This window comes from Abramis brama, assembly GCF_963993115.1.
Source record: "Abramis brama genome assembly, chromosome: 17".
Lineage (NCBI taxonomy): Eukaryota > Metazoa > Chordata > Actinopteri > Cypriniformes > Leuciscidae > Abramis > Abramis brama.
Genome location: NC_139979.1, coordinates 2,301,948 through 2,314,278, shown reverse-complemented (window position 1 = coordinate 2,314,278; position 12,331 = coordinate 2,301,948). Strand labels below are relative to the sequence as shown.

Here is a 12,331-nt window from a genome sequence, read left to right as displayed (position 1 = left end):
AGGGTCTTATCCAGCCAAACCATCGGTCATTAATATACCATTTAACCACGAGTGCTTGTCTTGCATGACCACGTCTTCACGCATTACGTAATCACGTTGGAAAGGTCAGGTGGAAGCCTGACTTAGGTGGAAAATGTAGGGTAGGGAGAAAAAATCCATCGCATTTTCTCCTCCAACTTCAAAATAGTTCTACATCACTGTTTTACCTTTTATTTTAAATGGCGTTTGACTTTGCACGTTCGCTTTGTAAACACTGGGTCGGTACTTCCGCCTACATCACGCATGACCCTTCAACATGATTACGTAATGCGTGGCGCATTCCAACTAGAGCAAGACGAGCATTTGTGGTTAAAAAGTATATAAAAGTTTATTTTTTTAGAAAATGGCCGATGGTTTGACTAGATAAGACCCTTATTTCTCGACTGGGATCGTGTCGAGACTTTGAAGCTGCACTGAAACTGACATTTGGACCTTCAAACCGTTGGACCCCATTGAAGTCCACTATTGATACTTTGCAGTCACGTGATATCTGGCGGGCAACAAACGCGGTTAGTGCATCCAATCGCACAACAACTATCTGACATGTCATGTACACCTCAAAACACCAACTTTTGTATATTAAAACTGGCAACGTCCTGGCAAGATCCTTGATTAGTTTGCTGGTTTTCGTTGCTAGAGATTGACGTTCTTGCCCGCCAGCCAGTACAACTGACGTCACGTGCAAAGTATCAATATGGAGAAAAATCCTGGAATGTTTTCCTCAAAAACCTTAATTGCTTTTCGACTGAAGAAAGAAAGACATGAGCATCTTGGATGACGTGGGGATGAGTAAATTATCAGGAAATTTTTATTCTGAAGTGAACTACTCCTTTAAGTCATGCAAAACTTTTTGTTCCAGAGAGCGAGTGTATGTGTCTGATCGCTCCACCATTGACACGCTGTCCAGCGCCAACGCGTCAGGCCGGATTCACAGGCATCATGTGTCAGCGCAGGTGAGCCCTCGAGAGAACGCGGAGAACACCATCAATCTGCAGGCAGGTGAGGATGCACAGGAGAACACACAAGTCAATTGTTTCGTAGTGCTTACTTTTGGTCATGTGATACAATTAAATAATATACATGCCTTTATGAAAGCTTGTTTCTGCCATGGAATAAAAAAAATAAAAAAGGTGATTGTGACTTTTTAATTCACAATTCTGATTATTGTTTCATAAGGCAGAATTGTGAGAAAAAAAGTCAGCTCTTTATAACTCTATAACTCTATAACCCTATAAGATGAACGTGATTTCACCAAGTACCACATGTTCCTGGACCAACACCTTTGTTGATCCTGAAACAACTTTCCAATCAACCAATCAGATTTGAGGGACAAGTTTACAGTTGGACTAAATTTTGGGACAGGAATGTTATTCCAGGATCAACAAAATATGTTGATCCAGGAACATGTCATACTTGGCAAAATCACGGTGACCAACTCTATAACTCACAATTCTCGGGGGAAAAATGCCAGAATTCAAAGTAAACTCAGAAAAAAAGGTTAGAATTGTGAGATTAAAAAGTCACAATTACCCTTTTTAAAAATGTTTATTCCATGGCTGAAACAACCTTCCAAAGATCTTAGACTATATAAGAAGGTATAAAATATGCATTATAATAAAATTGATATTTATGCATCATAAAGCTGAATAAATAAGATTTCCACTGATGTATGGTTTTTTAGGATAGGACAATATTTGGTCGAGATACAACTATTGAACATCTGGAATCTGAGGGTGCAAAAAAATCTAAACATTGAGAAAATCTCCTTTAAAGTTGTTCATTTATGTTCGCAATTGTGCTGCATTCACTCACAAAAATAAATGTTTTATATATTTACGGTAGAAAATTTACTAAATATCTTCATGGATCATGATCTTTACTTAATATCCTAATGATTTTTGGCATAAAAGAAAAATCCATAATTTTGACCCATTCTATGTATTATTGGCTATTGCCACAAATATACCCGTGCGACTCGTGACTGGTGACGTGATCCAGGGTCACATATGACATCCTAAAATACATGAGGCAAATGATTAAACATCATGTAACATGTCGAGCATATTGAGATGCACAGTTTGCATCACTTGATGTAATGCATCTTCACTATGATGCCTCTGTAATGGAAAATATAATGCATCCATAAAAAATGAAGAATTGTCAGGTTTTATTTCAGGGTGACTTTAACAAAATACTGTAACAAATAAAATGAAATGAATTGCTCACTATTAGTTAACGTCAACTAATGAGACCTAATGTAAAGTGACTGCCAGTACATTCGGCATTGCCTTAAACTTTAGCAATTAACGAAAGCACTGACTCATCCCTGTTCCCAGCATGCTGTGCGGCAATCACCGAGCTTGTTTTGGATGATACGACAGCAAATAACGTGGTTCAGGTAGTCCACTTGTCTTTCTCTGTCAGATGCTTCTCTCGTGAATCAAAGACATCAGTGTGCATTCATCTCATATTTATATCCTCTGCATGCATCCATTCTGTTTCAGGAGAACGGTGTGTACATAATCGGCAAATTGATTTTGCCACAAAGCTTTAAAGAAGCTCCAGCAAAATCTCTACAGGTATGTCAGTCTAATGAATAAACTCACATTTCATACGAAATATACTGTATTACTATTTTAAGAATTAATATTACTGCTACTAGTACTAATACTAATAATAGTAATAACAATAATAAATGTGTGTATATACAGTAAATATAAAGGCTGCAGAAACTGCTCACTTTTAATTTTTTTATGAATGTACAATTCAGTATGCAAAGATGGATTCTTACGTCTTTAAAGCATCTTTTAATTGCAGCGTTACATTTGCAACTTAAAATGTTCTCTTAATTTCCCATAAGTATGATAATAATGTTGCTCCTTATTTTCTGAAGTGTTATGCTTTCAGGGCCTTACGATTCCTTTTTAGTATGGAACGCAATAGACATCACTTTAAAAGGTATTTTATTTTGAATGTATTTATTTTGTGGAAATGTATTAGATTGACAAACTTTTAGCTACATGAGGTGGTTTGTTTATTTGATTTATTTTAAGAAATTAATCAATTTATGATTTTTTTTTCTAAATGAAATGCTGTTTGTTTGTTCCAGACTGTTTTCTCCAGAGTTGTTTGAGATGTTTATCGATGTTGGGCACTATGTGAGAGACATTACTGCGTATGAACCACTGCAGGAGAAAATCGCACTCTTAACGGTAAGAGACTGAAGATGGTCTTCATCAGTGAATTACTCTGACATTCTGTAAAGCAATGAAATAAATGGAAGCATTTGCGCTAAAATAGTCAAAACTCTCTTATATTTTCTCTCTGGCATGTTATGACTGTGTGTATGTGTAGGAGGAGGAGTTAGATGTTCTCAGGGAAAGCATCGAGACGGTGAACCAGAACCGTCCTCCTTTGAGAGTGATCAACGGTTATGCGGTTTTGGACCATCTGGGCAGCGGTGCCTTTGGCAGCGTCTTTAAGGTGAACGTGATCTGTGCTGTTTATGTGTACTTTGTTAGTTACTAGTTAAATTGAGCCGTTCACAGGTGTTTTTGCTCCCACTCAAAGGTCCGTAAGCAGAGCGGACAGAACGTTCTGGCACTGAAGGAGGTCAACTTTCACAATCCGGCTTTCGGCAAGGACAAGCGATCCAGAGACAGCAGCGTTGATAAGATCGTGTCTGAGCTGACCATCATTAAAGAACAGGTGAATAATGCATTCTCAGAACAGGTTTTCCTGCTTGAATGTTGATTATTTTCCTCATATTCTCCATTGTTGCGGCTCCTCTCTTCCCAGTCTGTCAGTAACGCTCTGTTTACTTCCTGTCTCTATGAAGCCCCGCCTTCTGAAAAGCACACTGTGCTCTGATTGGTCGGCTGGAGCAGTGTGTTGTGATTGGTCGAGCGCTTCGAGCATGTTTGGGAAATGTCCCGCCCCTTACCATAACCGCCAGTTTAACACACTACTAACTAACTCAATCAGGCCCCGCCCCTTTATTCTGCGTATGAATTATTATAATGAGGAATATTGTGACGTGTTCATTCCCGGAAGAAACTCAAGACTACAATGGAGGCGTTTCAGGGAGTTCAGAAACACTGATATAGAGAATAACTGGAACTTTGCAGAGCTTTTTCACCTGCCAAAAAAAAAGACTTGCATGAAAGTAAAATAAACTTTATTTTTAGAACATTAATAATTAGCTTGCTCTGTAAAAGTAGTAGTTATGTATAATTTCCACAGATTTTAATTAAAAAAAAATGTGTTTAAAGGATGATTAGGATTATAGCATTACTGCATTTTTACATAATTTAAATGTGATTTATTGTCATGTAAACAATGACACAATTAAAACAAATTTCATTAGGCAAAACATAACTCCTTGTATTCATCCTTTGACATTAGAGTGAAATATGACCCTGATATTCTCACAGGAATCGGAAAGCTGTCATTTGTCATTCTTAATTTGTTTCAGATGTGTCATCCAAACATTGTAAAATACTTCAAAACATTTTTAGAAGGTACGTACTCTTCTGTCAAATATATATATAAATTGTATTATACTTATGATATGCATGTAATGAATTGAATCTGTACAACGGGGTCCAAAATTCTGCGTCTCAGACTTTTGGTCCCCAAAGCATATGTGTATTATACAGTGTATATATATATATATATAAAATTTACAAGTGTTTTTGTCCTGGTCTCAGCTGATAAACTCTACATCGTGATGGAGCTGATAGAAGGAGCTCCGCTTGCTGAACATTTCAACTCTCTGAAAGAGAAACGGCAGACGTTCACCGAGGAGAGAGTCTGGAACATATTCATACAGGTGATGAGGAACTCTGAGGAAATATGAATAAAAATGATCAATTATGCTCATACTGAAGCTTCCATAGATCTGTCTGGCTTTGAGATACTTACACAAGGAGAAGCGGATCATCCACCGAGATCTCACACCCAATAACATCATGCTCGGAGAGAGAGATAAAGTCACTATAAGTGAGTTGATTTGAACTTTGACCTGTCCAGAGCATTATATGGGGAAATACACACAGATATACACTGGCGTTCAAAGGTTTGGGATCGGTAAGACTTTTTAATGTTTTTAAAAGATTTATTTTATACAAAGTACAGTAAAAACAGTAATATAGTGAAATATTGTTACAATTTAAAATAACTGAAAAAAGAACAGAATTGATTTGAAATTGAATCTTTTGTAACATTATAACATTATAAATGTCTTTAAAGTCACTTTTGATCTATTTAATGCATCCTTGCTGAATAAACATTCATTTCTTTCAAAAAGCAAAAGAAAATCATACTGACCCCAATCTTTTGAACGGTAGTTCGTAATGTTACAAAATATTTATTTCTGAAAAATGCTGTTTTTCTTTTAATTCATCTAAGAATCCTGAAAAAAAAATGTACACAACTGTTTTCAACATTGATAATGTAATAATGTAATAATATATATATACACATATGTGTGTGTGTGTGTGTGTGTGTTTAGGCAAGTTGTACACATAATAACCAATCTAATGTGTTTTCCAGCTGACTTTGGTCTTGCTAAGCAGAAGCAGGAGAACAGTAAGCTGACGTCAGTGGTCGGGACGATACTCTACTGCTGGTACGGAAATCCTCTACTGTCTTCAAACTCAGAAATAAAGAAATCTTTTATTTACAGTTCTCAAATACCTGCTGTGACCAGGTCAACATTTGATGGAGTTTGATCATTTTTGGCCCGGCTGTCATACAAAAAAAAAAAAAAATGAACACATGCAAAAACAAGAGAGAACCAACGAATATTAATAACTGACTGTTGTAATCAATGTACGATTTTTCTTGTGAGCTTTTTGTTTTTCTATGCGTTTTCTTGCATAATAAAATAAAACCTGTAGCTGTAGCTTCCCATTTTTGCCAAAATAATTTTGTTAACTTAACCAATTTTCTGTTTTTTTGTGTGTGTGTGTGTGTGTCTGTGTGCGTGTGTGTGTCTGTGTGTGTGTGTGTGTGTGTGTGTGTGTGTGTGTCTGTGTGCGTGTGTGTGTCTGTCTGTGTGTGTGTGTGTGTGTGCTTGTGAGTGCGCGTGTGTGTGTGTATCTGTCTGTGTGTGTTTGTGTCTGTTTTGTCTGTGTCTGTCTCTGTGTGTGTGTCTGTCTGTGTGTGTGTGTGTGTGTGTGTGTGTCTGTGTCTGTCTGTGTGTGTGTGTGTGTGTGTGTGTGTGTGTGTGTGTGTGTGTCTGTGTGCGTGTGTGTGTCTGTGTCTGTGTCTGTGTGTGTGTCTGTGTGTGTGTGTGTGTGCTTGTGAGTGCGCATGTGTGTGTGTGTGTCTGTCTGTGTGTGTTTGTGTCTGTTTTGTCTGTGTCTGTCTGTGTGTGTCTGTCTGTCTGTGTGTGTGTGTGTGTGTGTGTGTGTGTGTGTGTGTGTGTGTGTGTGTGTGTGTGTGTGTGTGTGTGTGTGTGTCTCTGTCTGCGTGTGTGTGTTAGTCCTGAGATCGTGAAAAGCGAGCCGTACGGTGAGAAAGCAGACGTCTGGGCCGCGGGATGCGTCCTCTATCAGACGGTCACTCTCACGCCTCCGTTCTACAGCGCGAACATGCTCTCCCTCGCTACCAAGGTGTGTGTTCCGCCACATAGTGAAGAAATCCATCCGAAAAATGCGTTGTGAAAGAATTCAGACATTTTAAAAGAACTTCCAGAGACTTGTCAGGTTGTTCAGAACTGATCGTCCTCCGTGTTCTTCATGTGTTCAGATTGTGGAAGCGGTCTATGATCCAGTGGAGGACACCGTCTCTGAGAGACTGACTGACATGATTAAATGGTATGATTCCCTTTCAGATCCTCGCACTCTGGAGGAACAGTAATTAAGTCTATTCTGCTCACCAAGGCTGTATTTCTTTGATCAAAATACAGTAAAAACATTAATATTGTGAAATAATATTACAATTTAAAATAGCTATTTTCTCTGTGAATATATTGTCAAATGTAATTTATTCCTGTGATCCTGTGTCACATGACCCTTCAGAAATAATTCACATATGATGATTTGGTGATTAATTATTATTGGTACTCAATTATTAATAATGGTTCTTATTATTATCAATGTAGAAAACTGCGTCATATTTTTGTGGAAACCGTGATACATTTTTTTTCAAGATTCTTTGATGAATCGAAACGTTGAAAAGAACAGCATTTATTTGAAATATAAATGATTTTCTGGTATATTTAAAAATATATGATATTAATATACTAATATCAATATATTAATATAGAAAATAGTCATTTTAAGTTCTAATAATGTTTCACAAAATTACTGTTTTTACAGCATTTTTTATAACAAAAAAAAACTTAATTGCAGAATAACAAAAAGGTGTTGGACATTTTATATTTATTTCTCTCCACCAAAATGAAGAGAAAAGGTTATTCATTACATTTGTAATTGATGCATTAGCTGTTTTTCACAGAGAATTATGGGAAATGAGGTATTGTTGCACAAGTCTGCTTCCTCATAAATAAGTCATATTTTCTGAAAGCATTTTTGTTCATTTTTAGTTTAGTTTTTGGTTAACAGTTTGTAGTTTTCAGAAGATGTTCCACCCTTATAGGACTCATTCTTGCTGGCTTTTGATCAGGTGCTTGACTCCAAACGCAGATGTGCGTCCTGACATCATCGAGGTCAGCTCCAGAATATCTGATATGATGATGAAGTTTGTGGACAGTCTCTGTGCATCCCATAATTCACTAGAGAGAAGGGCCGAGCGAGACCGGAAGAGAGCGCAGAAGTATTTCCTGGAGAGCAACAGGACGAGGATGTGCGGATCGCTGCGACAGGTTTGATCTGAGAACTACTGGACATCTCTGTTTATAACCCTGTTTTTTCTCTTTTGGAAACGATTCCGGCTGAATATTCTGTGTGTTTTGTTTTTGATTCAGAGCGTTGGCCTCACAGAACAAGATGGGCAATCACAAACACAGGGGTTTGAATCTTCTACATCTGTTTTAGCAAGTGGAGCAGAACTGAAGCAGAGTCAAGGTGACAGGCTGCATCTCATACCTGAACACATCAGTGCACTAGGCCTGTTTCACACTGAGTGCAATGGAAATGCACTGCAAAAATGTGAAAACAAACACTTCTAGCTGAGCATTTAAATCATATGAATAACTTAAATAGACATTAATAGTCACCACTTTGAGTTTAATCACAGTAAAGCATATCTATAGCAAATCTCAACTGATTGATTGCTTGTATCGTCACAAAATGTAAACAACAGTAGAGGCGAAAAGTGATGCCCGACCTATAGGATAATTCACTCTTTATTCAAATATTATTAAAAAAAATATACGATTTTATAAGCATATTGCGTAGTTCGCTTTAAGTCAAATGTTTTATTTGTGGTAATAATGCAATGAAACATGCCAAATTGTACCGACATAATTTTTGGCCAGGCTGTCATACACAAATAATTATGAACGCATGCAAAAACAATAGAGAACCAACAAAATATTAATAACTGACTATGTTGTAGTCAATGTATGATTTTTCCTGTGAGCTTTTTGTTTTTTTTATGTGTTTTTCTGCATAATAAAATAAAACCTGTTGCTGTAGTTTCCCCTTTTTGCCAAAATAAGTTTGTCAGATAAATACCAAGTTTAAACAGTAAAATGATTTATAAAATTGACAAAATTATTTCTTCCCTCATATTTAACATATTTAAAAATATATATTATGTATATAATAATGTGTTCGGCCAAGTTTCTGCATCTGCACACTTGCATTAAGTGTTTCTGACCCATATTTGTGTCTAAAACAGCATTACATGTGTCAGACCGTGTGTTAGCCTGATATCTTGAAAAACCTGGTCAGTCGTTGATGCTATAAATATATTGTAAGAGAGAAATACTTAATTTGGTCAATTTAAAAACACAGTGCTTTTTTCTCATTTAAAATGTGTAGATGTGTCGCAGTGCGTTGTGAAGAGTTCTGATGAACTGATCAGGTGAGTTTGCTCTATCTATCTATCTATCTATCTATCTATCTATCTATCTATCTATCTATCTATCTATCTATCTATCTATCTATCTATCTACAATGCTATGCATAAGTTTAGACACCCATGCTAAAGTTGACTAAAAAAAGGAATAAAAAAATCATCTTTTGGAAATTGAACTTAATGCCTTAATTAAAAAAATTAGGAAAAATCCAACCTTTAAGGACACCAATTTTCTTTGTGAATGAATAATGTATCGTAAATAAATAAATGTTCTTCCTTAAAATACAGGGTGCATAAGTCTGGAATTAAAATATTAAAATAGCCCCACATCATCACATAGCCTTCACCATACCTAGAGATTGGCATGATTTTATTTCAGTTAGCCTAATAGCTGGTTTGGTTTGCATTGAGAGATGATCTTATGGAAAGTACTCCATGCCAATCTCTAGGTATGGTGAAGGCTATGTGATGATGTGGGGCTATTTTAATATTTTAATTCCAGACTTATGCACCCTGTATTTTAAGGAAGAACATTTATTTATTTACGATACATTATTCATTCACAAAGAAAATTGGTGTCCTTAAAGGTTGGATTTTTCCTAATTTTTTTAATTAAGGCATTAAGTTCAATTTCCAAAAGTTGATTTTTTATTCCTCTTTTTATTCAACTTTAGCATGGGTGTCTAAACTTATGCATAGCACTTTATCTATCTATCTGTCTGTCTGTCTGTCCATCCATCCATCCATCCATCCATCCATCCATCCATCCATCCATCCATCGCTTTTCTAATTCTAACATTTATAATATTGTTCAAATGATTTCTATTTCAAATAATTGCTGTTTGTGTTTGGCAGTGAGGATTGTCAAAAGTCAAAAGCACGACCAGGTAAAAAATCTCAGTTTTGCTGATAATGTGCACAATTATGAGATGCTCTTTGAATTTTGCTTTGATAAATATATTATTTGTAAAAGTAACAGTGTTCTCATCTCACAGAAAATCTCTTGTTTTTGTTTTTTCCATGTCCACAGGATCGGCCGGAATTTGTTTATCTCAGAGAAAAGTTCGACAAATTGATGATCCCAATCAGAGGCTTCTTGAACTTCTGCATAAGATTATATTCATAACTCAGGTCATTTGGAGTCTGTTTTCAGGCATTTTCCAGAATGTTTCCATCTCTTTTATTAATATTTTCTGTTTAGCTCCCACCAGCTCCTCAAAACAGCTTCAAGCAGCGAGCAATCGAGCGCTTCAAGAAGCCGCTGTTCTCGTACGGAAGCGATCCGTACAATTTGAAGGTGGAGCTCAATAAGGTACTTCATCTTATCTAATGCAACAACATCATTTTTTGTTTACGTTGTCTTGTCTTGACATTGTCGCGGTTTATTCTGTGAGCAAAAGTGCACAATAATAGGGGAGTTACTGGAATAAAGTGTAGATGATTTTGCATATTTTTGCCCTTATAAAAGATGTGCAGAACCACAACACCTAATGAATCTTTAGGCATTGAGATAAAATGGTAGTGAATCTTAATGGGGAATAAAGATGGAACATCTCCCTCTTGTGGATGTTCTAGTAAACTTCAATGGAAATGAATTAATTTGAGTGTGCTTTGAGTTGAAAACTGCTTTTCAGACGTTTCATTTGCACCCGTTCAGGTTCTTCAGGGAAGTCAAGAGCCGGTGGAGATGTCGTCAGCCAGCAGAGAGTGGTGGTCCATGATCCAGTCTCTCGGCTCAGACCCGTCCACTGCTGAGAACCGTAACTCAGATTCTCTCCTTCATTTGATTTGAAAGCATTACAAACTCCACTGAGTTTGTCTTATTTATTTTGTAGGGGAATCGGGTCACTCCAGTCTTCAAGACGGGCTCACCTACGAGGAAATACAGGTAGGGTTTTAAAATTTCTTGTTGTGCAGTACATTTTGCATGAATCATTTTAATATTATTATACTGATTTCTGTAATTTTATTATTAACCAGCATGGAATGTTCTTGAGAAATCAGTCGGATCCGTTGCTGTTGTTTTCCCTCCAAAATGATGTCACTGTAATTAAAGAACTGCCTTTTGTTAGTTAAAGTCAGCATGAAAAGAAAGTTGCCCTATTTTGGCGTATATCCGAGTTAAACGGCTTCTGGAACAAGAACAAATGTGGGCGGGGCTTGGTTTTGTCTGTGGGGAATTGATTGGATGGTTGTGTTTTGCTATTGGTGGATCTCATGTGAGTGACAGGTTGCTCCGCCCTCGTCATCTGAGAAGAGAAGGGGAAATTATTTTTGATTAAAGATTACGAGGCACATGAATTTAAAAAATGATGAGCATGGATACATATTAAACACGGCAATATTCCATAAAAAAATTCCATAAAATTATAAATTTTCATTTCATGGTGGCTTTAAAAGGAAAGACAAGATGTAAGGTGATATTGAGGACACAGAAACAGTTGATTAGCAATTAAATGAATATGCCCAAGAAAACATGCATATATTTTGGTTATAGAAAGGAAAAATTATCTTGAATATTTATGAATAAATTGTCAGTGCCAAGAGACATAAAATGAACTAAACCCAAACCAAAGTAGTGAAATTAGTCAATTCACCCTAGATTCACTTAATGGTCATTAAAGAGACATAACTAATATGTGACCCTGGACCACAAAACCAGTCACATGGGTCAATTTTTTTTTAAATTAAGATTTATACATCATCTAAAAACTGAATAAATAAGCTTTCCATTGATGTATGGTTTGTTAGGATAGGACAATATTAGGCAGAGAAACTATTGAAAATCTGGAATCTGAGGATGCAAAAAAATCGAAACATTGAGAAAATCTCCTTTAAAGTTGTTCATTATGTTCACGATTGTGTTGCATTCACTCACAAAAATAAATGTTTTATATATTTACGGTAGGAAATTTACAAAATATCTTCATGGAACATGATCTTTACTTAATATCCTAATGATTTTCGGCATAAAAGAAAAATGGATAATTTTGACCCATACAATGTATTGTTGGCTATTGCCACAAATATACCCGTGCGACTCGAGACTGGTGACGTGATCCAGGGTCACATATGATTTCCATGTTTTAAAGGTTGTGACTGTAATGTTATGTCGAGTGTGTGTTTTATAAGTTGTCAGCTGTGTGTTTTGTCTGGTGTTTCAGAGCATGGTGGAGGACGTGCTGGAGGAGAACGGCTATTACAGGTGATTCTGAATTTACAGTGGTGGAAGAACACAAATCAATTCAAAGAATTCTGCAAAAATAAAATGCATCACAGTTTCTGCAAAAATATGAAGCAG

The 12,331-nt window shown here is 36.4% G+C and overlaps 1 protein-coding gene across 1 annotated transcript in view; it reads left to right on the top strand.

Moving 5' to 3' along the window:
- The window catches only part of nek10 (NIMA-related kinase 10), a gene marked incomplete at its 5' end in the record, with an annotated part of 77,749 nt that overhangs the window by 64,215 nt on the left and 1,203 nt on the right, over window positions 1–12,331 (top strand). The window contains 21 exons of the mRNA XM_084088016.1: window positions 899–1,038; window positions 2,376–2,437; window positions 2,544–2,618; window positions 2,933–2,997; window positions 3,149–3,251; window positions 3,394–3,522; window positions 3,610–3,747; window positions 4,514–4,559; window positions 4,749–4,870; window positions 4,938–5,040; window positions 5,593–5,668; window positions 6,527–6,656; window positions 6,793–6,860; window positions 7,672–7,870; window positions 7,973–8,072; window positions 8,994–9,036; window positions 9,886–9,917; window positions 10,061–10,161; window positions 10,232–10,342; window positions 10,688–10,918; window positions 12,195–12,235. Coding sequence (XP_083944142.1) covers window positions 899–1,038; window positions 2,376–2,437; window positions 2,544–2,618; window positions 2,933–2,997; window positions 3,149–3,251; window positions 3,394–3,522; window positions 3,610–3,747; window positions 4,514–4,559; window positions 4,749–4,870; window positions 4,938–5,040; window positions 5,593–5,668; window positions 6,527–6,656; window positions 6,793–6,860; window positions 7,672–7,870; window positions 7,973–8,072; window positions 8,994–9,036; window positions 9,886–9,917; window positions 10,061–10,161; window positions 10,232–10,342; window positions 10,688–10,822 — 1,978 coding nt within the window. The 3' untranslated portion in view covers window positions 10,823–10,918; window positions 12,195–12,235. The remainder of the gene's footprint in view (window positions 1–898; window positions 1,039–2,375; window positions 2,438–2,543; window positions 2,619–2,932; window positions 2,998–3,148; window positions 3,252–3,393; window positions 3,523–3,609; window positions 3,748–4,513; window positions 4,560–4,748; window positions 4,871–4,937; window positions 5,041–5,592; window positions 5,669–6,526; window positions 6,657–6,792; window positions 6,861–7,671; window positions 7,871–7,972; window positions 8,073–8,993; window positions 9,037–9,885; window positions 9,918–10,060; window positions 10,162–10,231; window positions 10,343–10,687; window positions 10,919–12,194; window positions 12,236–12,331) is intronic.